The 24663-nt window shown below is 41.7% G+C and overlaps 1 protein-coding gene across 2 annotated transcripts; it reads right to left on the reverse strand.

Annotated features, from left to right (window-relative positions):
• Positions 1-23786, reverse strand: Seh1l (SEH1 like nucleoporin). 2 transcript variants are annotated; one of them, XM_034517714.2, is made up of 9 exons: positions 23547-23786; positions 19134-19184; positions 13190-13336; positions 12007-12218; positions 9692-9790; positions 6528-6668; positions 5849-6006; positions 3600-3750; positions 1-775 (listed from the first exon to the last, which is right to left on the reverse strand). In XM_034517714.2, the coding sequence occupies exons 1-9, from the start codon at positions 23655-23657 to the stop codon at positions 583-585; spliced, it is 1263 nt and encodes a 420-aa protein (XP_034373605.1). In that variant the 5' UTR covers positions 23658-23786; the 3' UTR covers positions 1-582. The 2 variants fall into 2 exon arrangements, with proteins under 2 accessions (XP_034373605.1, XP_034373606.1); XM_034517715.2 differs by having other exon boundaries at positions 1-2455; positions 23547-23769.
• Between the last annotated feature and the right edge of the window lie 877 nt (positions 23787-24663).

Here is a 24663-nt window from a genome sequence, read left to right on the forward strand (position 1 = left end):
TTCACATCTTTTAAAATATTTTTATTAAATAACCTACTTGGAGAATAATTACAAAATAAGTATAATTCCAAGTAGTGAAAGGCATTTTCCTTTAAAAAAAAAAAAAAAAAAGACAAAAATATCCTGATGATTTGCTGCTTTATACACAGGAATGATTTATTTTACAGTCATTTGTAACATCAGTCTATAAAATTCAAAACATTTCTTAATGTCTGAAATACAGAGTGAAGTTCACAATGATATGCTTTCCTATGAAGCTACCTATCAACAGACAAAACTAAACTCTATGATAACAATTCCACACAGAATTTACAAGACAGGCACTTTGAATCATATACTGGCAATCTTTCACAGTTAATACTGCTTTTTTGAAGTTCATCAAAGGTAACCAACTATCGAAGCCACAGATTCCTGGCACGGAAGTACAAACACAGGTTTGGTTTCAAACACTTGAGTTGTGATACATGCAAGACATGCCCTAAATAAGAAGGATCTTCTAAAGGAAAAATGAAGAAACCAAAAAGCAGCCCAGAATAAAAGCATTTACAAGCATCTAGATAATAAGGCCTTTAAGTCAGTGTTTTATACCCCTTCATTCTCAGGTAAGGGATTAAGAGGCCGAGAGAGGTATCCTCTGCGAGGGTGAGGATATTGGAGGTTGGCAGTGTCAGCATCGCAAGAGTGCTCTAGCAGAGGAGCAGGAGGAGGAAGGAGCTGGGCACAACTGGACCATCTTGATCCAGCCCGTGGGGAATCCAGAGGGGGAAAGAAATACCTGAAATAATGAAGACAGGAACAAAACACCAAAACAAAAACAACAGGGGGAAAAAGAGGGAGGGAAACAGAAGAAAAGAGAAAAGCAGTAAATACAAAGAGAACCAAAGAAGAGAAAACATGCTGGAAGGAAGGAAAAAAAAAAGCTTGTATATTCATGCCACAACCAATAGAACAACAGTACAAATCAAGACTCTCTCTTGAATCAAGGTTGCTTATGAAGTATCAAAGTTTGAAAAAAATACAATCTGTTAAAGTTAAAATGCCCCCCCCCAAAATTATCAGTATGTATGTTACAGAGACATTCATTTTATAAATGTAAAGCCTTGTCTAATCTCATCTGATTCTTTCATTTCCAGCAATGCTGCGTGTGCTGCGGCAGCAGGCACACATCTTCAGTGCATACATGATACTGAGAACCATCCAATACACGACACGGGAAAGCTGGGTACTGCCACATGCTTTTCAAAAATACAGTCATTGGACAGTCTGAGTTTCCTGCAAAAAACTTAGAATAGCTACAAAATTTTGGTGCATAAAAAGGCGCAAAGAATTATAGCCTGTTATTCTACCATCTTATAACTTACCCGTAATATGTATGCAGTTTTGTAAATGAAAAGGTATATAACTTTGTCATCAAAGTCAGAAGTTTCAGAAGACAGGAACTCATTGAAACAACACATTAAAAATCCTGAGACATAAAATTTCAATTGCATGCACATTTTCTGAAAAATGTCAACTCATGTTTCCAAATTGTCTTAAAGGAAACCAAGTCGTATAGGATCATACCATAAACATTAGAAACAGCCATCTCTTTAATGGGTATGAGATGAAAACTTAGAAGTGCTTCCACCATTCTACTATCAAATAAAACTAACAAATGCTAATGTGCTGCTTGGCTACAAACCATTTTATCTCAACTGTGGTGCCAGATTAATGATTTGTTCCTTTACTGGTATTTTTAATTACAAGTATAAGTAGTTGTATGGAAAATATCACCTGTAAAGTAGTTGTGTGGATAATATCACCTGTAAAGTAGTTGTGTGGATAACATCACCTGTAAAGTAGTTGTGTGGATAATATCACCTGTAAAGTAGTTGTGTGGATAATATCACCTGTAAAGTAGTTGTGTGGATAATACCACCTGTAAAGTAGTTGTGTGGATAATATCACCTATAGAGCAATTCTACAAAAGGTAAACACATTACCACTCAAAACAATCTTTATGAAAATATTTATTCGATTTTCAAATTAAAATTATAAAAACTCATCATTTTAGCTTATTGTTTTAGAAAATAAAAGACATATTCCTATATTCTCCACATGAAATAAAATTATATTTTCCCTCCTCCCAACTGCTTATGAGGATAATAGCAATGTTTTCAGTTTTTAAACCCAAGTTAGTCTCCAGAACATCCCAAAAAATTGTTTTGGTGATGATGTGTCAACAAAAAGCCTTTCCATTTATAGTGTCAGGAGACTGACTAGTACAAAAATTATATACACTGTCACTTTAAAGGCCTTTTGGACTGTGTGTAGTAGTGAACAGGCTGCTGGTGCATCTTGGAAGAGATCAAACGGCGCTGGGGAAGGGGAAAGGAGTTGATTTCCATTCCTGTGTGCATGCAACAAGCAGCAAACAGCAAAGTTACTCCAGCTAGCTTGTACTCAGCTGTGCTTTCTGTTAAAGGACACAACACAAACGGAGAAGGGAGAATGCATCACAGATCTAACATAGATGGTTATGGCACAATAAGAAAACAGATCAAAGCAATTTATGGAAGAAAATAACACAGTACTAAAACTATAACCTAAAAACGCATTTTTAAAAATTAACTCTAATATGCTTTCCTTCATAAAATAATGTGTTCTTCTCCGTAGTAACTGGAAACAGTTTCCATAGTTGCAAATACTTAAAACCTCAAAATCAAACAGCAAGATTTCTTTATTAAAAGAATACAGTAGTATCAAAACAATAAAAAATTTAAATCTATGTTCTTCTTCTGCTTAGGATGACAATAGGGTAACCATAGAGCCATTTTAAGGTGGAACTTTGATGTTTCCAAACTTCTATTCCAAATTAGGCCCAAAGGCATATTTTTAAATTTCATATTACAAATTTACATATTTGAAATTTGAATGAAAAAAACTGACTAGATTATGTCAAGTTTTGTTTTAAATGTATGCAGAAGAGCCTATTTTACCATTTTCTCTTAGTTATTATACGCACAAAAGACAAATCATTTCACTCACTGGTCTCACAAAGCTGTAGTTATGCACTTTATTTAAAATTTCAACGTGACCTGATACAAAACCTACCCAACAGGCACTAAAAAAACCCAAATGTTAGAGTCAACCCTATTAAACCACATCTCCTTTCACTGCTGCAGAAAAGAACAGAATCATAAAGCTAACATTTTTACTGACCACTGAATTTCACAATATGATTCAATGGACTTAAAAACTGTCCATACTATAACCAAGCCACTACAGACAGACAAAAATGAAATTCCAAGAGTGTCACAATTATTGGTGACACTTTATTCCATCTTAAAAGTCACCGTTTAGTATGGCTACCAGGAGAGATGACTTAGCAATTAAGAGCACTGGCTGCTCTTGCAAAGGACACAGGTTTGATTCCCAGCACCCACATGGTGGCTCACATGCATCCGTAACTCCAGTTCCAAATCACTTGACTCTGGCCTCCCCAAACACTGCACACATTGTGGTGCACAGGTATACAAGCAGGCAAAACACCAATACATGTAAAAAGTGTGCGTGGGGAAAGGGGGTGGGGTTTCTAGTTTCCCCACAGAAGAGCCTACCTGCCAGCAGAAGTTCCATTTAATGAATTTTGAAGATTTGGAATATTTGAGCTCAGTGAAGGATTTGAGTTTCCCAGCTGAGAACTCCCATTTACTGGGCTCCCGTTACCTTTCAAAATACCAGTACACTTCCAATTGTCCATGTAATTAGCTGAAAGAAAAACAGCCAAATGTATTAATAAGACTAATATTTACTCATATAAATACATGTATCTGCACTCTTCTCCTAAAGCTACTAGAAATGAAACAAGGTATGGGCTACATTTCTTAAAATATCTGTGTATAATGTATGCCTGAATTCCCATTCATGTGCACATGCATGTGTGCACAAACATGCACGTGGAAGCCAGATGTTGATAGTGGCTGTCTTCCCCTTGGGTTCTCCATCTTAGTTTTTGCGGTAAGGTCTCTCTCTGAACCTAGAGTTCACCATTTGGCTACACCAACTGTCCAGGGAGGCTCCCGTGAGCTAGGATTACAACTGCACACTGATAGGCCTGGGTTTCACATAGGTGCTGGAGATCTGCACTCAGGTCCTCATGCTTTTACAGCAAGCTCTTTACCTATTGAGCCATCCCCACAGCTCCAGCAAGCTACATTTACTTCTAGGTAAGCAGTAAGTGCAATTTTTAGATAAAATACATTAAGGTTTTCAAAGAACTTCTAATTTAAACCAGCCATGATGACTCATACATGAGGAAGAGAAATTCGTCTAAGTTTGGGGCCAACCCTGGACTACAGAGTGAGTTGCAGACCAGCCTAAGCTACAGAATAAGATCCTATATCAAAAACAATTACTTGTTTTAAAAACATGAAAGCTTTTTACTATCTATTTCCCTTCTTCCAGAGACAATTAACTGAGACAATTATCTAATCTCAAAGATAAAGAAGTTAATATCTGGGCTGGGATAATCCACTCAATGAAGTGCTTGACTTGCAGCCATGTGGACCAGAGTCAGCAACAGAATCCACCAGGTGCCCTTGTGATCCCAGCAACAAAAGACTAGCAGGGACAGACAAATCCCTGAGGCTCCACAGCTGACCAGCCAGCCTAGCTACTTGGTGAGTTTCCAGGCAAGAAAGACCTTGTCTCAAACACAAAGGTGAGTCATAACGGAAGAACAACACCCAAGGGTGTCCTCTTACCTCTACAAATACAAGTTAATAGCAAAACAGAATCTTTTAAAGAAATAAACCCAAATTCTCTGTCTTCCTTACAATGAATCTAAATAAGGACTGGAGTGGTCTTCTTGGCTATGCTCATTACGTGGGCACTGTGTAGATTATGGTCAGAGATGTGTATTGATAAGAAAACCTCTGCATAGCAGTTTAGTGGGTCATCCAACTTGGTCTCATTCTTTGAATGCAAAACTAGTCACTGAAGTCAGTAAATCAAAGTTAAAGAGCCTAATGGGAAACAACTAGGCTGCCCTACTTAAAGCTTAGAAACAAAAAAGGTCCTTAAAATCAAATTGAGAAAAGGAAAGTCTGGGCTGAGCCTACAGAATACACCGTAACACTGAACAAGGGAGGCCATCAAGGCTTAGCCAAACTGCATTTTATGAAGCAAGAACTGCTCAGGGCAAATGACCCCACTGCAGTTCTATAGCTGATGTTCAGAATGGAGTCAACCACTGTGATGCTACAGACAGTAGCAGTGTGGCACAAGAAACTCACAATCAGAAAAGATGATGGATTTAAAGTCTCTGAGTGAGTGAGAGAGTGAGACAGACAGAGACAGAAAGCATGTATGAGTTTGGGTACATGTGTGCCCCAGCACTCTTACAGAGGTTCACTGTAGCTGTCAGCCCCGATTTCCTTAAGGACTCTACTGGCTTCTTTCACTGAGCTCTGTTTACCAGATTAAGGACCCTGAGCTTCTTGAGGTCTCCTCTCTCTGCCCCAGTTCCCTAAAGGAGCAGGGGATTACAGACATTCACTCATGACCCATAGTCATGGGAGGCAGATACTTTTTACCAAAGACCAATGGAGGACCATAAAGCAGTTACCCACATTAGCTTTCCCTAGACATACCCCATGTTCTAATCAGTTTCTTTCTTCCACATAGACAAAAAGCAATTCAATTGGCCACTAATTTCTATGAACTAGGTAATCTGATATTTTGTAATAGTACAAATAAGACAATAATTTCAAACAATATTAAAAACAATTCTTTAAATACACTTCAGAATTTATACTTAAGTGAAAGGTAAAATAAGGAACAAGTGCCCCTCTAGTAAAACCCTTACCTTTCCACAACCTAACACAGCCGTCGTCCCCTGAGGACGCTAGTACTGTTCCAGTTATGTTCCAGCTCACCCTCCAGACCTGAGAATTATGATTATCAAACTGAGCCACAATATGGATTTCAAATTTTGTTGGACCACCAGAAGAAGTAAGTTCTTTTCTAAAAAAAAAGATTAACAAAGTTTTCAAAAAGTGTCTTGTGTGGACATACACACTCTCACACATAAACACACATTTGAAGTAATACAAATAACTGCGCTTACCATATTCTTTGCTAACGTGCACTTATGTCCCCTGCCCACTACCCACCACTCAGCCTTCGAGCTCCATAAACATTTCATTTGACCTCTCCAAAACCTGGGCCGACTTCACCCCACAGATGATGCTCAGTGCCTCTTCTCTTTTTTTTTTTTTGGAAGAAGACACAAATGAAATGAGCGCATTGTTCTCTGAAACAATGTTCAGAATCCAACAGATGTAACAATTTCACAAGACAGAGTAGCAGAAAGGAAGCAAGGAAACAAGGAACTGAAACAATTCAAATTAAATCCTCACTCCAAAAAGCCACATAAAACATTCCGGAGAGGACTGTCTGCATACCTGTGCCTTTACAGTTCTTTACAGAGGAAGAGAAGCAGAAGGAAAGAGTACTTTCAAATTCCTCATTTTTCTACAACTCACCTCACAGGTTTTAATGTGAAAATTCTTACATCTTTGGTTGCTATTGCCAGGATGTGGAAAGATCTCCCCAAATTTGGAGCAAACGCAATATCATGGACAGGATCTGTGACTGTCATAAGACTCTCAGCTTTTGCATATTTCCTAATTCAAGGAAAAAAGAATTAAAATTTTCAGAAATAAAACTTACAAAACTTGAGGCTGGAGAGATTCAGAAACAAAACTTACAAAACTTGAGGCTGGAGAGACCCAGGGGTTAAGAGCACTTGCTGTATCCTGAGTACCACAGTTGGAGTCCCATCACCTACTTCAGGTGGTTCACACCTGCCTGTAACGCCAACTTCAAGGGATCTAAATGTTCTTCTCTGGCCTCTGCAGGTACCAGCACATAGGTGGCATGCATACACTCATGCATACACGTATACATGAACAAACATAAACCGTTAACATAAAAAGTTTGAGCAAGGCTTGGTGACATACTACTTTAAGCCCAGCACTGTGGAGGCAGAGGCAGGAAAATCTTCTGTGAGCTCCAGACCAGCCTGGACTATGTATGGAGATCCTCGTTTCAAAATAAATGAATAACTAATTTTTTTTAATGTCAGAAACGTGAAAAAGTTCATCAACGTTATCTCAATGTTTTTCATACTCCTCTCAGTAAATGCTTGCCTTTTGGGGCAGACACTCAATAGTGGCCCCCAAATGACTAACTCCTAGGCCTAAACTGGAGCCTACCAATGTAACCTCATTCCAAAAAGAAAATGTTTTTTATTTATCTATTCCTTACTATCACTAGGGTAGTACTGACACTAAAGTTCAATGCCCTTAGATAACACAAAACAGAATAAACAGGGCAGCGGTAGCCCACACCTTTAATCCCAGCATTAGTGTGGCAGAGGTAGGTGGAGTTTGAGGACAGCCTAGTCTACAGAGTAAGCTCCGAGGACAGCCAGGACTACCGAGAGAAAAATGTTTCTAAGAAAAAACAGACTGAAAACCACAAAGCAGGGAAGGCAGCTAGAGTGGCTGCCACAGCCCAGGAGCCTGGCCTCCAAAGCTGGAGGAGCCAGCAAAGATTGCCTAAGAGCTCAGGCAAGCCAACAACTGGATTTCAGATCTCTGGCCTCCCACTGACAGATCATCAGACCGTTAAAAAAAAAAAAATTCTACTGGACTAGCCCAAGAACCAAAATAAGGTCCAGTCTGCTCCTTTACAATTTAAGTGTATCTTAAAATACTTAATCAAAACTTAACTAAAATAAAATCTGGGTTTGGGCTGAAGAGACAGCCCAGCAGTTAAGAGTACTGGCTGTTCTTCCAGAGGTCATGAGTTCAATTCCCAGCAACCACATGATGGCTCACAACCATCTGTAATGGGATCTGATGCCTTCTTCTGGTATGTTTGAAGATAGTAACAATGTACTCATATACATAAAATAAAATCTTAACACCTACATACATATAAAAATAAAAGAAAGCTGGGTAGTGATGGTGCACAACGTTAATCCCAGCACTTGGGAGGCAGAGACAGGCAGATTTCTGAGTTCGAGGCCAGTCTGGTCTACAGAGTGAGTTCCAGGACAGCCAGGGCTACACAGAGAAACCCTGTCTCGAAAAACCAAAACAAAAAAATAAATAAATAAATAAAACATTTTAAAAATAAATAATGTCTGGGTTTATTAGCCTTTTTTTTTGTTTTTGTTTTTTGTTTTGGTTCATGCCTTTAATCCATAGGGAGGGAGAACCATATGAGTTCAGTCTAGTCTACATAGTGAACTCCAGGCCAGTGAAGGCCACACACACACTGCAAGCCTGTCTCAGGCAGGGAGGAGGGAAGGAAGGGAGAGTTGGCTGATGGCATACACTTCTTACCTCAGCATTTAGAAAGTAGACAAGAAAGATCATTGAGTTCCTGGCCAGCCTGTGCTGTTAGTGTCAAAACTTTTTACCCTGCTTTTGTGTTCAGACTTCCTAAGCACTGAGATAAATGCATCATGTACCCTTCATTACCTTGCTGTCTTCCAATTTCTCATTGTCCCTACTTTTTGCCAAAGCCACTGTCATCTCTCAACTAGATGACTTTAACAGCCACTCATGCTCCCTTCTAAAATAGTGACCACACCTATGAAGAGCTACCGTTAGGATCTGTACTCAAAGCCACATGACCAGTAAGACGCCAGACACTACAGCAGGGACAGGCTCCTGTGCTGCCTGTCTTCACATCCCATCTGCCTGTTCTGTTACAACAGAACAGACCACCTCGTTAGTGGTGCTAACGAGGTCTTGTTGCCTTCTTATTGGATCCAGTCTGATTCACGTGGAAGGCTTTCTGCCTCTGTCTAGCTAACTTCTACTCACCCTGCAGGTTCTGGTCTAATCATTCCTGACCTAATCCTCAAACCAGGTTTCCCGGGGTAGAAAACTCTCAACATCCTCATTCTTTTAGTTCAGAAAGTTTGTCCCACTCCTTAGTGTTATGTTCCACTTTCTCAACGAGGTGATACACATTGAGATACCAGTTACTGTCTCCTCTTCAGTTTCTTCTTCACAAACTGGATGCATCCCTTAAGTACCAGCTACTCAAAAGGCTGAAGTGGAGAAATCGAATGACCTCTCCTTCAAGACCAACCAGGGTAACATGAAACTGTCTCAAAAAGCTAAAAGCTATGGTGCTACAGAGACAGTTCTGAGTGGAGAGCACTTCTGCTCCTGCAGCAGGCCTGGTCTTTATTCCCAGCACCCACACCCATCCACAACTGTCATTCCAGAGAATCCAATCCCCCCACTTAAGACATGTGACTAGGCATGCACACACTAAGATAATGCAAACAAGACTCAGAAAATAAACCTTTTTTAAAAAAGCAAAAAACAGGCCAGGCTGTGGCAGCACACACCATGAAGTCCACCACTTAGGAGGCAGAGGCAGGTAGATCTCTGTGAGTTCAAGGCCAGCCTAATCTACAGAGGGAACTCCATGACAGCCAGGGCTACAGAAACTCTATCCTGGGGGGTGGAGGGGGAGACAAACAAACCACTAACTGTAAATGAAGCATAGCACAGAACTTGGTATCTCTCAGGAAACTAGTGACAATGAAACATGTATAATGCAGATAATAAAGGACAGTCATTTAAAACATAAACACAATTCTGAACAAAGCAGGACTGACCTGGTATTTTCATTATATTCAAAAATCTGAACCTTGGCCATTGAATTTGGACTGCTGTCATCACTTCCCACTGCAATCATGGGGGGATGAGCACGAGAGCTGGAGAAGAAGAGAAACACATGTAATGCAACACGCTGCTGGATTAACAGGACTTAGGAACTGGACTCGAGACAAGTAACCTACAAGTTGGCCTGACCTCACCATCACATCTGGGTGTCCGCCATAGGCCTGCCACGCTCCATGTGTGTATGAGGACCTCACACACTGTCCCTCACAACTGCTTCTCAAGGAGTGCTTCTTCTACACAAGGGCGTTCCAACAGTTAACATTGGGGAAAAAACAAATGAGCACCTGCCATACCTTAGAGACTTTTCTTACTTCAAACATCAGCAACAGGAAAAATGTAGTTCTTAAAGCTAACTAAAGCTTTGTTACTAAAGTATAACATAATTAGATCCATTAACCTAATTAGGAAACTAGATAAACTATAAAGAGCTATGGTAATAACTAAAGGTACAGAGAGGTTATTCTATGTAAACAGCAGCTTCATGAGAGAGTATAGAACAAATCTTCACATTACCTGGCTGCTAGTTAAATTTCAGAGTCAACTAGTGTTCACAGACAAAATACCTATATCCACGTCAAATATTTACAGAACCCATATGTTATATTCATCATTTATTTTTAACAATGTGACAGAAATGAACAGAAAGGAGGCTCAACATGAAACAGAAGCAAAATAAGTTCATTCATTCTCTATGTCTCCTCTCCTTTCTCCTTCCCATTCCCCTCAGGTTATCAAGACAGAATTTCTCTGTGTAGCCCTGGCTGTCCTGGAACTCACTCTGTAGACCAGGCTCAAACTTAGATTCACCTGCCTCTGCCTCAGGAGTGCTAGGATTAGAGGCATGTGCCACCATCACGTGGCTGATTTTCTCCTTTGTAAGAGAGAAGTCAGTGGGACTATATAGATGGCTACAAGATTAAGAGCATTGGCTGCTCTTTCAGAAGACCTGGGTTCGATTCCCACCACCCACATACATTGTGGCTCACAGTGGTCTGTAACTCCAGTTCCAGAAAATCTAATGCCCTCTCTGACTTTCACAGACACTAATAATGGCAGTGTAAAGATATACAAACAGGAGAAATATCAATATACATAAAATAAAAACTAAGTTTTTAAAATTTAAGAGAGGATTCACATAATGTAAGAACTAATAAATCACTAAGTACAGATAAATTTAAAACTTCAATTACCAACATAACAACTATAAAGATTAACACAAATAAAATATATGCTAATCATATTCAGGTATCTGTGAATATGAACAGTTTAGATCTAAAAAAGCAAGAACAATCAGAATAAATCATCTACATATGTAACAGTAGCTACCAGAATTAAAACCTAGAATATAAGCTACTGACAGCATTTCCTTTTAGAAAAAGAGAACTTTTGGTTTTGTTTTCTACTCTTCTAGATATTTGCATACCTTATTACCAAGTGATTAAAATAAATAAATAAAAAGCAAACATGGGAGCTGGAAAGATGTCTCAGCAGTTAAGATCACTTGTTGCTCCTCCAGAGGACCCAAGCTCAATTCCAGGCACCCACATGGTGATTCACAACAGTCTGTAACTCCAGTTCCAGGGATCCAATACCCACTTCATGTCTCCAAGGACACCAGACACATATGTGTTTCACAGACATACACATAAAATAAGTAATAGCTTTGTTTAAAATCTTTTAAAAGCAGCCATAGCATAGTCATACAATCACACTCAACGTGGAGCATAAAACAGGAATAATGAAGGGGCAGACATGATGACCAACATTCAGGAGGGTGAAGCAGGATTAACACCAGAGCTGGCTGGTTACACAGCAAGTTACAGACCAGCATAGGCAATTAGGTGAGGATCTTTCCAATTAGTTCATTAATTAATTGTTTAAGGGATTCATTAATTGGATTTTTAAAAACTAAAGTATATACTAAAACGTGAAGAAATGCCCACAAAGTATTTTTCTGTGAGGAAAATAACCTTGAGGAAAATGTATGAGTTCTATACATGACTGAGTCTTCTTGGGTTGGCATGTATTTTGTTGTTTTTGCACAGATCTGTCTCTTAAAAATATTCTAATTTATTTTTATATACATATAAAATTTTCCAGAAGTTCTCACCAAACTATTGATAATGACTGAGTTCCTCCATTTTATGGAGATAGGAAAGTGGAAACTATCTTCTACATAATATTATCTAATTACAAAAAGCATCTGAAATATTAAACCAGAATTTCCAGAGGTTTGATGTGAGCTTACCTGGAAGGGTTCCAAGAAATACAGCTGCAGCACAGCTTACACGAGATCTCGTGCTGTAGAGACCACTGGCTGAGATTCATAACATCTGGAGCCTCGTAGATTCTTACTATACCATCTGCTGAGCAGGTTGCTAACATCAGACCCATATGTTTGGGAGCAAATTTCACATCAGTAACAGATGTTCTGCTGTCCACTAGAGTTGTCCTCTTCACCTGGGGAAAAAAATACAATTCCATACACAAAAAGTAATGTGATGGATCCGAAGAACAAATGTTTTAGATTCACAGACAACTCTGCCATTTATTAGGTTTTTGTTCTTGCCAGTTAAAGCCACTCTTGGTCTCTCATTCCAGTGAAGCACTTTGCATATACAATCTCCTAACAAATTAATGGACATTTATGCCTTTAAGAGAGAAGAAAGTCTGCCTTTCAAAAGTATCATATATTATGTTAGTTATACTCACTAAATAAGACTCCTCACCAAACCAGAAATGTTAGCACTTTTATACACATAGCTGTCATACAATTGCTGCAAGCAGTAAATCAAACGAAATGGGCTCCTTTAATAGTAAACATAAGGCTTGCAACCTCCCCAGCATCAGTAAAAGAATGGACTGCATCACAGATAATATAAAACACCTGCAGACTAGACACCCTTACAGCAGAACCAGGTAAGAGCAAGTTCTCACTGCACACATCCTTTTATAGCTTTGAACATTAGATTGTGTGTGTTTATTAAGAAAAACTGAATTGAAAAGAAAATAAAAAACTTCATACAATAAACCTCAGTGAAAGTGGTGGCAAGTCTTATAATCTAGTCTAGTTCTCTACTTTGAGGGCTGAGGAACATGAGCAGCACACAGGTAAGAATCAACTGACGGGGGCCAAGGTAGGATTTAAAGTAGACGAAGGGAAGGGAAGCTTGGAGTGCAGCTCAATGATAGTGCATGAAGTCCTGGGTTCAATCCCAGGCAGGGCAAAATGACTACAAATCGGAAAGCTAAAATCATATACTAACTACTGTATAAAATCATATACAATTCACAAATACACAAAATCCGGTGCAAAGAAAATCCTCTGGGTTCCTCACTGGAACAATGAAAAGCCTGGGGCCAGTGTGAGCCAAGCCAACGTGAAATCAACGGGAGAGAAGATGGAAGGAGGAGCAGGGAACTAAGCTTACCCAGTGACTCTGTCCTCGAAGCTTATCATTTGATTCTCCTACTATTTCTTCCCATACAGCTGCCGTTCGGTCAAAAGAACAGGAAGCCAAAACTTGTCCAAATTCAGGATGAGCCCATGTCACACGCCATACAGATCCACTATGTGTCTGTTTAAAAAGCAAACCTGTTTTTACTCACTTCACACACACCATTTTACTTGTGTAAATAATAGTAAAACAAGAAAGACAGCAATGTAACATTTAAATAAAAAGTTAATTTGTAAAAACTTAGAAATTTTGGAAGTGGCCAGGTGGTGGTGACTCACAACTTTAATCCCAGCACTTGGGAGGCAGAGGCAGGTGGATTTCTGAATTCGAGGCCAGCCTGGTCTACAGAGTGAGTTCCAGGACAGCCAGAGCTACACAGAGAAACCCTGTCTCGAAAAAAAACAAAAACAAAAAAAAAGAAAAGAAAACAAAAAGAAATTTTGGAAGATAGTGGACTTCTGGAGTTGTTTGGTTTTTTTTAATTTGTTTTCTTTTTGTTTTCTTTTTCTCTTCTCTTCTCTTCTCTTCTCTTCTCTTCTCTTCTCTTCTCTTCTTATTGTACACCCTTTGTAGATGGCATGAGCCATCATGCGGTTGCTGGGAATTGAACTCCAGACCTCTGGAAGAACAATCTGTCTTCTTGACTGCTAAGGTGATCTCATCAGCCCCTCAAGTTGGTATTCTTTTTAAAATTAGTTCTTATCTTACTGGATGTGTGCATGTGTGCGCATGTTTTCTCCATCCTTCTCACTGGACTTGCAGCTCACCGACTGGCTAGACTTGCTGCAGACAGCTCCTGTAGATCTCTAGTCTTTACCACTCCAGCACTGGGATTACAAGAACATGCTGCCACCCACACACATTCTATGTGCTTCCAAACTTGGGTCCTCACAATTGCATAATTTTATTTGATTCAAGAGCAAACACGGAAGGCTGGAGAGATAGCTCAGCAGGTAAGAGTACTGTCTGCTCTTACAGAAGATTTGGGTTCAGTTCTCAGCACCCACATGGTGGCTCACAACGATTTGTAACTCCATTTCCAGGGAATCAGATGCCTCCTTCTGGCCCCTAAGGGTACTGCAAGCTCTTGATGCACATAAATACACAGGAAACTCTTATAAAATAAAAGTAAATAAAATCTTAAAAGCTAACAATAGACAGAAAAGTAACAACAAAATGGTTAAATGATTTGAACCGATGTGAAGTCAAACAAGAAACTACTTTATGAATAGAGGCATTGGTTGCAAACCTAAGAAGCCCAAACCCTTGTACCCAGAGAAACGAGTGAAATGGTCCAGGATGTATAAGGGTAAGTCTCACAGATGCGCACCTTTAGGGTGATGTGAACTGGTACTTTAACCATGAGTCTAATCTATGCCTGGATGTCAGCCAGTGCTGGGAACCACACTGCACCACAGCACCCAATCAGTCAGGATCAACCAAGAATCCACAGTGTGCTACACGGATGCAGGATGCTAGGTAAGTTGGATATACTAAAAACATTTCAGCTTACATCATTTTCAACCTAATTTATGTTTATTGGTAAATAACCCCACTGTAAGTCAAGGAATACATCTAAGTTAAAGCTCAGAATCATTTCATTGTATAAGACATATGAAGTTACTACTGTACGCACTCATGCTGTCAAGAAAGAAAATGGATTGATGTATTTCACCATCAAAGGAATTTGTTAGATCACTAGATGCTTTGACAATCATTCTACCAATTACATTTAGAAAATCCCACACTTCAATGTTTCTTTATTGTTGTTGTTTTAATGTGTTTTCATATAGCCCAGGGTGGCTTAGAATTCCTTATGTATCTATCTAAGGATGATCCAGAACTTCTGTTCTTCCTGGCTTCACATCCCCAGTGCTGGGTTACAGGTGTGTGCTAGGATTTCAGGCATGTGTCTACACCTGGTTTTTGCACAACTGCCAATCAAATCAGAGTGTTGTACATGGTAAGACAAGCACTCTACTAACCCCAACATTTCCTCTACTTTCAATAACAGGAGACTTCTTAAACCAGGCATGGTGGTGTACGCCTTTAATCCCAGCATTGGAGAAGCAAGTAGGATCCCTGGGAGTTTGAGCCAAGCCTATTCTACAAAGTGATTTCCAGAACAGCCAGGGCTATAGAGAGAGATCCTGTCAATATATAAATAAATAAGAAAATAAATAATATAAAAATTGTTTGAGACCAGTAACTTCTACAAGGTCACAGTGTCACAACAAAGGGCCCACTTTTCATCTGTCTGTCTAATCCTCTGAGCTTCACCTCCAATTCTGACTTTAAAAAGCTATCAACTGCCAGGCGGTGGTGGCGCACGCTTTTAATCCCAGCACTTGGGAGGCAGAGGCAGGTGGATTTCTGAGTTCGAGGCCAGCCTGGTCTACAGAGTGAGCTCCAGGACAGCCAGGGCTACACAGAGAAACCCTGTCTCGAAAAACCAAAAAAAAAAAAGCTATCAACTAAAGGTCACACTGTGCTATATATTTGGTTAACCAAATGTTAGATTCTTGTTTTAACTAAAGAACAAGGTGTGCACAAAGATGTCACCACAATTTTTAAAAATTTTAAATAACCAGGCATGGTGGCATATGCCTTTAATCCAGGCAGGTGCATCTCTGTGAACAAGTCCAGCCTAGTCTACATAGCCAGTACTAAGCCAACCAGGGTTATAAAGCAAAATCTCGTCTCAAAAATTAAATTACATAGCTAGGCGTGGTGGCAAATGCTTGCAATCTTAGCAGATGAAAGACAGATACACAAACAATGCCACAAACTTAAGGATAGCCTGCTTGATTTACATTGCAAGCTCCAGGCTATCTCAAACAGACAATAACAAACTTTTAAATCGTCATTCCTTAATCAAGACAGGATATTTATTGGATGTTTCTAAATATCCTTTAAAGTCATAGGACAGTACTAAAAAGCGAGACAGGGGCTTCCTTTACACATGGCATGTTGATATACACTTTAAGTCCAGCATTAGGGAAGCTGAGGCAGTAATACTACTGCAAGTTCAAGAATAGCCTGGGCTACAGAGCAAGACCCTGTCTCAAATAAACAAACTGGGGACCTGTGGAATAGCTTAGTCAGTAAAATGTTTGCCATGCAAGCATGAACTTTCTATCTTTGATACAAAGCTACAAAATGTGTGGGGACTTTCCTCCACCTATCCTACCACAGACCCAAAGCAAAAATTGGTCAAGTAGTCCAACCTACCATATAATGAAGCTGTGAGCCTGTTACATTTAATTAATTAATTCCAGTATTTTGCTATAAAGGCAGAAAACAAACACAAACATTTCTTACACTGAAAAACTAGAATTCAGCAGATGAGTCAATAAATAAAATGTGTTTGGTAATATTCTGGTACTATGGTAATAGCACATTATATAAAAAACCAAACACTCTGAGTATGGTGGCGCATGTCTTTAATGCCAGCACTTGAGAGACAGAGGCAGGTGAAGTCTGAGACCAACTTGGTCTAGGATGAGTTCTAGGACAGTTAGGGCTACACAGTGAGAACCTGTCTCAAAGAAAAGATAAAGAAGTACATAAAACATAACATGGATGAAACTAGCCAGATACAAAGGACTATAAACAAGCTATTACAGTGTTGGGTGACTCTTCCTAGGGAGAATATAGAATTCTATCCAACAGAGTCTATCCAAATAGAATCCCATCCAAGTCTAACTGAGCAGACCAGTGACTTTGCTTGGGTTTCTTACAGGAGTATGAGAGTGGGTTAACACAGAAAGATAACTGTATCACCAAGTCCCCATCAGCCTGGCTGATCACAGAAGCTGGCACTGTAGCATGCCACCTTCAGTCAACCTCCTACCTTATATATAGGAACACCCAAGACCAAGTCAGCTGACTCTCCCCCATCTCTTTCTAATAAAGCTTATTAACAGCTCTACAGTCTTCTCTATTAGCAAAGAGTCAGCCATCACTGTGCTGTCTACTTATTTCCTTACTGTGACTACGGGGCCAGGGTATTCTGGAAGTCACCAGGGCAACTCAGCTTTGTCATGTGATGCCAGGAAAAAATAGCACTGCTACTAACTATGGTCCCATAACAAATACTCAGAAACTGCTTTTGCTAAAAATTATGGACTCCTCACAGGCCCACAAGGCAACTAAACAGAGGATTGGAAAACCGGCATCTATCTCTGCCGTGTAGTCTGAATACGTCAAGCTCTTGTCACTCTACATAGGCATGCTAAATCACTTCAAGGCACATTTGTCTAGCCATCCGATCCCCCTTTCAAGGCTGAAACCATGGAAAGAAATCTTTGTTCTCAGTGAACCTGTAGTCAAGTTGAGTTATGAAAAGTACCAACCATTATAAAACAGACCATCCCACACTAAAGGGCAATCAATTATCAGTAAATATAAGGCTACACCCTATAGCAGAAGCATTCTGTGAGGACCAGACTGAGGAGGAGACATTGATCCTCAAGCAATGACAGTCATAAGGACCTCTTTAGACCAATTTTTAAAACTAGAGGTAAGATAATGGTTTAAAACTCATGTTAGCCGGCGGTGGTGGCGCACGCCTTTAATCCCAGCACTTGGGAGGCAGAGGCAGGTGGATTTCTGAGTTCGAGGCCAGCCTGGTCTACAGAGTGAGTTCCAGGACAGCCAGGGCTACACAGAGAAACCCTGTCTCGAAAAAACAAAAACAAAAAGAACAAAAACCTCATGTTAGTACCTGAAAGTCATAGTTGGGGTCACCCAGCTACAAACTGTGTGACGTACAAGTGATCCACTTTCTGACTGACTTGACACTGCTAAAATGGCCAAGAACCTGCAACTAGACAGGTCACTTACTACTATTATTCTGACAAAAGATCATAACAATAAAATGCCTCCTAACTACACACTGCTATACCCATAGATCAGTGCCTTGCTCAGCCCTCATCAGAGAAGCTTCTTTTTGCAGTCTATGGGAATTAACAGCCAGAACTGAACAATTGCAGAGTGACAGACTTTGGAACACTCAGCGTTACATGGGATGTCTTCATCAAAACCCTCCCTTCAAGGCTAGGATCTACACCGAAGAGAAGGCAGGAAGATTTTCACAGCCATAAGTGACAGACGACACCAAGGAAACAGTGTCTTCTAGCACAACAGGAGCAATGCACATATTAACTCAGACACTATGGAGCACACAGAGGTTCAAGCCAGAAGTCCCAGGGCTGAGACAAAGAACTGGACACAGGGTCCCACCCCTAAACAAGACGCTATCTACAACTGCTGCCTGTTAGCAAAGGAAAAATCTGTTTTCTCCAGAGGAACCTCACTGTGTGTATCAACCTGTGTATATCAACCACACCTCAGGCAGGCCCCATGTCCAGAAGCAGTTGCCCAACACAAAGACCTCCATGGTCATTTTATAAAGTTTTTGCTTTTTTTTTTTTTTTGCATTTTTTTGTCTTACAGTCTTTTGCTTAATTTTCATGTTTGGTTTTATAGGGGTTTTATAAATGTTTTGGTTTTGTTTTTATTTGAGAAAGAACATAAAGTTGGGTGGACAGTTAGAGGACAAGAAAAAAACATGAAATATGCTAAAATCCTAGAGGTAGTTATTTCAGAATGATTACTATTTTTCCACTCTTTGGTTTTGTTTTGAGACAGGGTCTCACTCTGTATCCAGGCTGGCCTCTAACTCATGGCAATCTCCTGTCTCAGCCTCCCAAAGCACTGAGAGCCATACCTGGCCAGACCCACAAATATTCTTATTATCAAATGTACTATTACTTTAATAACAAAACAATAATTTTTAAAAAACAGTAACTATATCTCCAGGAAAAGAATACTGTATGAGGTTTATCATTCTCTCAAAGCCGAACACCAAATCATTAATACTAAAATAGCAAACCATGTAAAAATAAATACTAACCTTCCAACTAGCTGTACAATGCCAATCTCCACTCTCACTCTTATCCCACACCTGTAAGAAAACAAAGGCAAATGAGTGTGGACACAAGGGACACTGAGCTCCACAGAGGAAGCACTCGCCCTCAGGCTGAGGGTCACTGGAAGTCACGAGCACACTGAGCTCTGACAGTCAACCATGCTCCCCCACTTCTTCCCGCCACCCCTTCCTCCCAGCCCTGGTACTGCCATTAGTGGCTAGTGGAGTACTGAAGACTAAGCCCAGAGTCTCATGCAGCACCTACCCCCAATTACACTCTCCTAAGAAACTCTGACTAATGAAAACACTGTTCCTAGCAATCTGGATTCCTATATCTGGTGGAACATTTTCACCAACCAATCAACATCTAATCTGTTTTAGTGTGGATTTCTGTTTAAAGACACCTGATTCGACTTAAACTGGCCATTTGTCAACACCTAATTCACAGCCAGAAGACTGTAATCATGCCTGATACCTTTTCTAAGGCACACCACACCTTGCTTGTGCTTCAGAACAGAACGCATTTAATTACTGCCTCTGAAAACCATTTTTAGCCTTTGAACCCACCAACAGAAAGGATAAAAAATAAATGCCAAACTGTGGCACTAAGTAAGTGGATTGTGAAAAAGAATTTGCTTTCAATGTGAACCAAATACAAAAGCAGTCATCCTGTTCCATCTAAGCCAGGAAGATGTAACCAGGAGACTTACAGAGATAGGAACAGAAGTTATTGGATACAGTATCAATTTAGGAGTGAAAATATTCTGCAGATACACTGCATCCCACATTTTTGTGATTGATTACAAAAGCACAGTGGGGCCAAGCTTGTAGACACATAACCTTTAATCCTAACTCTTGGGAGACAGAAGCAGGTGGCTCTCTAAGTTCCAAGCCAGCCTGGTCTATGAGTTCCAGACCAGATTGGGCGGGGGGACACGGACGGACACAGTAGCTATTCACCTTGAGGTAACAAATACATTTTAGCTGGGCAGTGGTGGCGCACGCCTTTAATCCCAGCACTTGGGAGGCAGAGGCAGAGGCAGGCAGATTTCTGAGTTCCAGGCCAGCCTGGTCTACAGAGTGAGTTCCAGGACAGCCAGGGCTACACAGAGAAACCCTGTCTCAAAAAAAACAAAAAACAAAAACAAAAAAGTATTAAGAACTGGTAATTCCTAAGAAAATATAGCAATATTGGGAGAAAATGTAATTCATTATGAAAAGCTTACATACACATACATACATACACATACATACATATATACATACATACACACACACACACACACACACACACACACACACACAAGACATTCAGTGAAGGGGTTAGAAAGATGGCTCAGTAATTAAGAACACTAACTGCTCTTGTAGAGAACTCTGGTTCAGCTCTCAGCACCCACACGTGGCTCACAACTGCCTGCAGTTCCAAGGGATCCGCTCCTCCTGACCTTACACAGGCACACACATACACAATGAGAAACAATGAACCCTGTAAAGAGCACTGACATCCAACTACCCCAGAGTGAACTTGACAAAATTCTGTTTGCTTGTTTGTGGTGTTTTTTCTCACTATGTGGTCCTGGCTGTCCTGGAACTCACTCTGTTGACCAAGCTGGCCTCTGCCTCTTGATTCCTGGGATTAAAGGCATACACCACCACCTCCCAATCCTTTGTTTTTTGTTGCTGTTTTTTTTGATATTTTCTTTGTTTACATTTCCCCCCACCACCCCTCACCCTTGTTTTTAAGACAGGGTCCCTACACAGTGCTGACTGTCCTAGAACTCACTATGTAGACCACACTGGCCTGGAACTAATCCAACTAACCCAGCCTCCCAGGAGCTGGGATTAAAGGCATGTGCTACCACATCTAGCTTGACAAAATTCTTTACAAGACAGTAAAAAACATTCAAAGAGTGGAAAAGATTGGTAAATACAGTAAGTGTTCAGACAGCAAGGAATTTACTAGTTACTTTTTTAAAAAGAATCATTTATGCTGGGCAGTGGTGGCACACGCCTTTAGTCCCAGAACTTGGGAGGCAGAGGCAGGAGGATTTCTGAGTTTGAGGCCAGCCTGATCTACAGAATTCCAGGACAGCCAGGGCTACTGTCTTGAGACAGTCTTGAGTGTTTGAGAGAAACACTGTCTCAAAAAAACAAAACAAAAAAAGAATCATTTACATGTGTAAGTGTGTGTGAGTGCATGCTGAGTGAGGATCACAAGGAAGGCAGAAGGCAGCACTGGATCTACTGAAGCTGCAGTCACAGGTGGCTGTGAGCATCAGAATATTAGTGCTGGGAGCCACGCCCAGTCCCCCTGAAGAGGATCCTCACTCTTAACCGTGGAGCCAGCTAGCTCTTACAGTAACTTTTTCTAAAGAGAAAGTCTATCCTTTGCACAGACTTTTTAAAAAGTGTGCATAAACACAAACCTCTTGACAGAGTACTCAAGCCAGGAGTAGTGGCCCACACCTTTAATCCCAGCACTTGGCAGAGGCAAGTAGACCTCTGAGTTCCACAACAGTCTGTTCTACACAGGGAGTTCCAAGACAGCCAGAGCTACAAAAAGAAAAGAAAATGTATGTACTCTGGACAGCCTGACTGCCCTTAATCCAAACACCAACTATCTGAAACTCCTCCACAAGTTCAGATAAAAACTACCCCATGTGAGCTAAGGTGGGGGGAGGAAGGAGAGGAAGAGGAGGAGCAAGTAGAAAAGGAGAAGGAGAAGAGGGGGGAAGGAGGGGAACATGGAGGTGGATATTTTCGTGTCTCCTCCAGTCAAAGATAGCTGGTATATCTAGGTTGGGTATTGGGTTACACTTCTGATTGTATGGGCATCTTGATATTGAGTATTACCAAACTTATAAAGCCTTTGATTAACATAAAAAAATTGTATATATATAAAAAAAACCCTACTCCATGACTGCACCTAACTGCCCTCTGAAGGCACAGCCCCAGCCCAGCTGTCTGCACTTTTTATTCTCACAAGCTTTGAGGAACTCTGCATGACCCACCAACGGTTTCCACAAGCCAATGCCACCTAGGGACCTAGCAGGGACTGCTCTAACAGTTGCTAAAAGGTTGAAGGCTGTGAGTGGCTCAAAGACCCACCTTCTCTGGTTCTATAAGCAGGATGCTCAGGCTCACTAAGTAAGTCAGCTGTACTCTCTCCTAGTGTGACATGGGCCTAATAAAAGGCTTCGAGAGATGTCTTTTCTTGCCTACTTTCAATGGCGTGAACAGAAGTGGTTACACAAAATCACCAGCAAAGATGGCAGAGGGGTGCCAACAACAGAAGCAGCAGAGATGAACAGTCCTGTGACCAAGCTGTGAAAGTCACAGGCAGGTTGGTAGCCTGACAGCTAAAGCAGCCCCTTCACTGGTTATCTATGCATGTAAGTAAGCTTTGCAATGCAGAATTACGTTCTCTCCCAATATTGCTATATTAGCAAATACCATCTCCGAAGGCTATAACTTGATGTCTGCTACCTAAATCAACTGTACTCGTTGGCCACCAAAGGTCCCAGGCTCGGTTCTCCCAACACAATGGATCACAATCTTAACTCCCTCTTCCGACCCGCAGAGACACCAGGCAGCGCACATTCATACACGCAGACAGAACACTCACACGAATAAGTCTTTAAAATTGTGAGGTTGGGGGAGTGGAGTCGTTACTGGTGGCGCACATCTTTAATCACACCGAGTCTCGGCAGAGGCAGGCAGATCATTGGGGATACAGAACTGGGACCCTGTTTCCAAAAAATACATCGTAGCACATTCAACGGACACTTGTGATAACCATCTTCAAAGACTACTTGAACAAGAGCAAAAATTAAAAACTGGTGTCCGGCTATTTTGGCGTTGTGAAGGAGTTCATAATTGTAACCCCAGCATGGTGAAACTGAGACTGGAGGACTATAGCCAGGTCTAGAGTCTAGGAGAGTCTCAGAAAACGTGTGTGTGTGTGTAGAGTCTCAGAAAACGTGTGTGTGTGTGTGTGTGTGTGTGTGTGTGACTGTATTATCCCTTCAGGGAATCCGTGTGTCCTGGGCAAAGGAACACAGGCGAGGCCCACAGAAATGAGACACACAGTGCGATAGGAAAAAGACATCCCCACGGGAAGCCCAGGGTCAACACAAGCGCCTAAAACCACAGCCGCGGCCCACCCTGCAGGCCCAGCGCCCGAGGTTAAGAGGCGCCCCGCGCAAGCGCGGAAGGAATACGCCGCGAGCGCGGGCAGCCGTGACCCCACAATCCGCCGACGGAAAGGGCTCTCGCCGCTTCCGGCGTGGCGGCGTCCGCGGCTGCGGGTCGCGCGCGCCTCGATCGGGGCTAGTCCCTTCTGCGCCGCCTCCCGCCCCTCCGTGGCCGGCCCTGGGCGGCCGGGCGTGCCGTGCGCACCTTGACGCTCTGATCGCTGGAGCAGGTGGCCATTCGGCGCCCGTGGAAGTCGAAAGACACATCGTGGATGAGGTCCTTGTGGTCCGCCGCGATGCTGCGCGCCACAAACATGGCCGCCGCCGTCTGCGCGGCCCGCCTCCGAGAGGGCGGACGGCGGTGCGGCCCGCAGCCCACGGACCGCCGCGGAGGCACGTACGGCACGTCGGCCCTCGCCTGCCCGCGTCGCCCCGGCGCGCCACGCCCCGAGGGACACGCCCTGCGCGGGCGGAGCCTGTGTCCAAACCTCGCTGCAGGGGCGCGCGAAGCTCGGAGACCGAGGAGACTGGAAAAGTGAAAGCGCCTTCCGGGGTCAGCCTGGGGGTGTGTGCCTCCGTAAACACGTGATAGCTACACCGAGCGAGTAGAGACGTCCGCCTGCAGATCTGAATGGGAGGCTCAACCGCTTAACTAGAGCTCCTTAGGCATGATGAAGACTCCTAAAGTTGTGGCTGAGAGGGAGTCCCGCTCAGCGAGCACAAAGTCCGCCAGAAGGATGAAATTGAAATGAGGCGTGGAGGACCTGAAGCAGCGCTCAGTGCTGAAAGATGGCACAAATACAACAGGCCCGAGGGGCAGCAAAACCAAAATGGAAAAGAAGTTCTAGAAAGTCACCTAGAGACATTTTAGCCGGGCGGTGGTGGCGCACGCCTTTAATCCCAGCACTTGGGAGGCAGAGGCAGGCAGATTTCTGAGTTCCAGGCCAGCCTGGTCTACAGAGTGAGTTCCAGGACAGCCAGGGCTACACAGAGAAACCCTGTCTCGAAAAAACCAAAAAAAAAAAAAAAAAAGAAAGAAAGAAAGAAAGAAAGAAAGAAAAGAAAAGAAAAGAAAAGAAAAGAAAGTCACCTAGGGTGATGGCAAGACCCAAAATGATGTCCAATATTTACTTGCATGGAGTCTTCTTTAATGGAGAAGTAAGTAAAATAAAAATAGCCTGCAAAGAGGAACCTGTGAAGGAAAGTGCTCAAATCAGGGGAGTCAAATTCAGGAAGTGGTGGGGCATCATTCTACAAGGGTTTTAGGTGAGAGGTTGTCTGTCTAACTCCCACGGGATCAAACTCCTGACTTTGGCTCCATG

The sequence above is a fragment of the Arvicanthis niloticus genome, chromosome 14 (assembly GCF_011762505.2).
Source record: "Arvicanthis niloticus isolate mArvNil1 chromosome 14, mArvNil1.pat.X, whole genome shotgun sequence".
NCBI lineage: Eukaryota > Metazoa > Chordata > Mammalia > Rodentia > Muridae > Arvicanthis > Arvicanthis niloticus.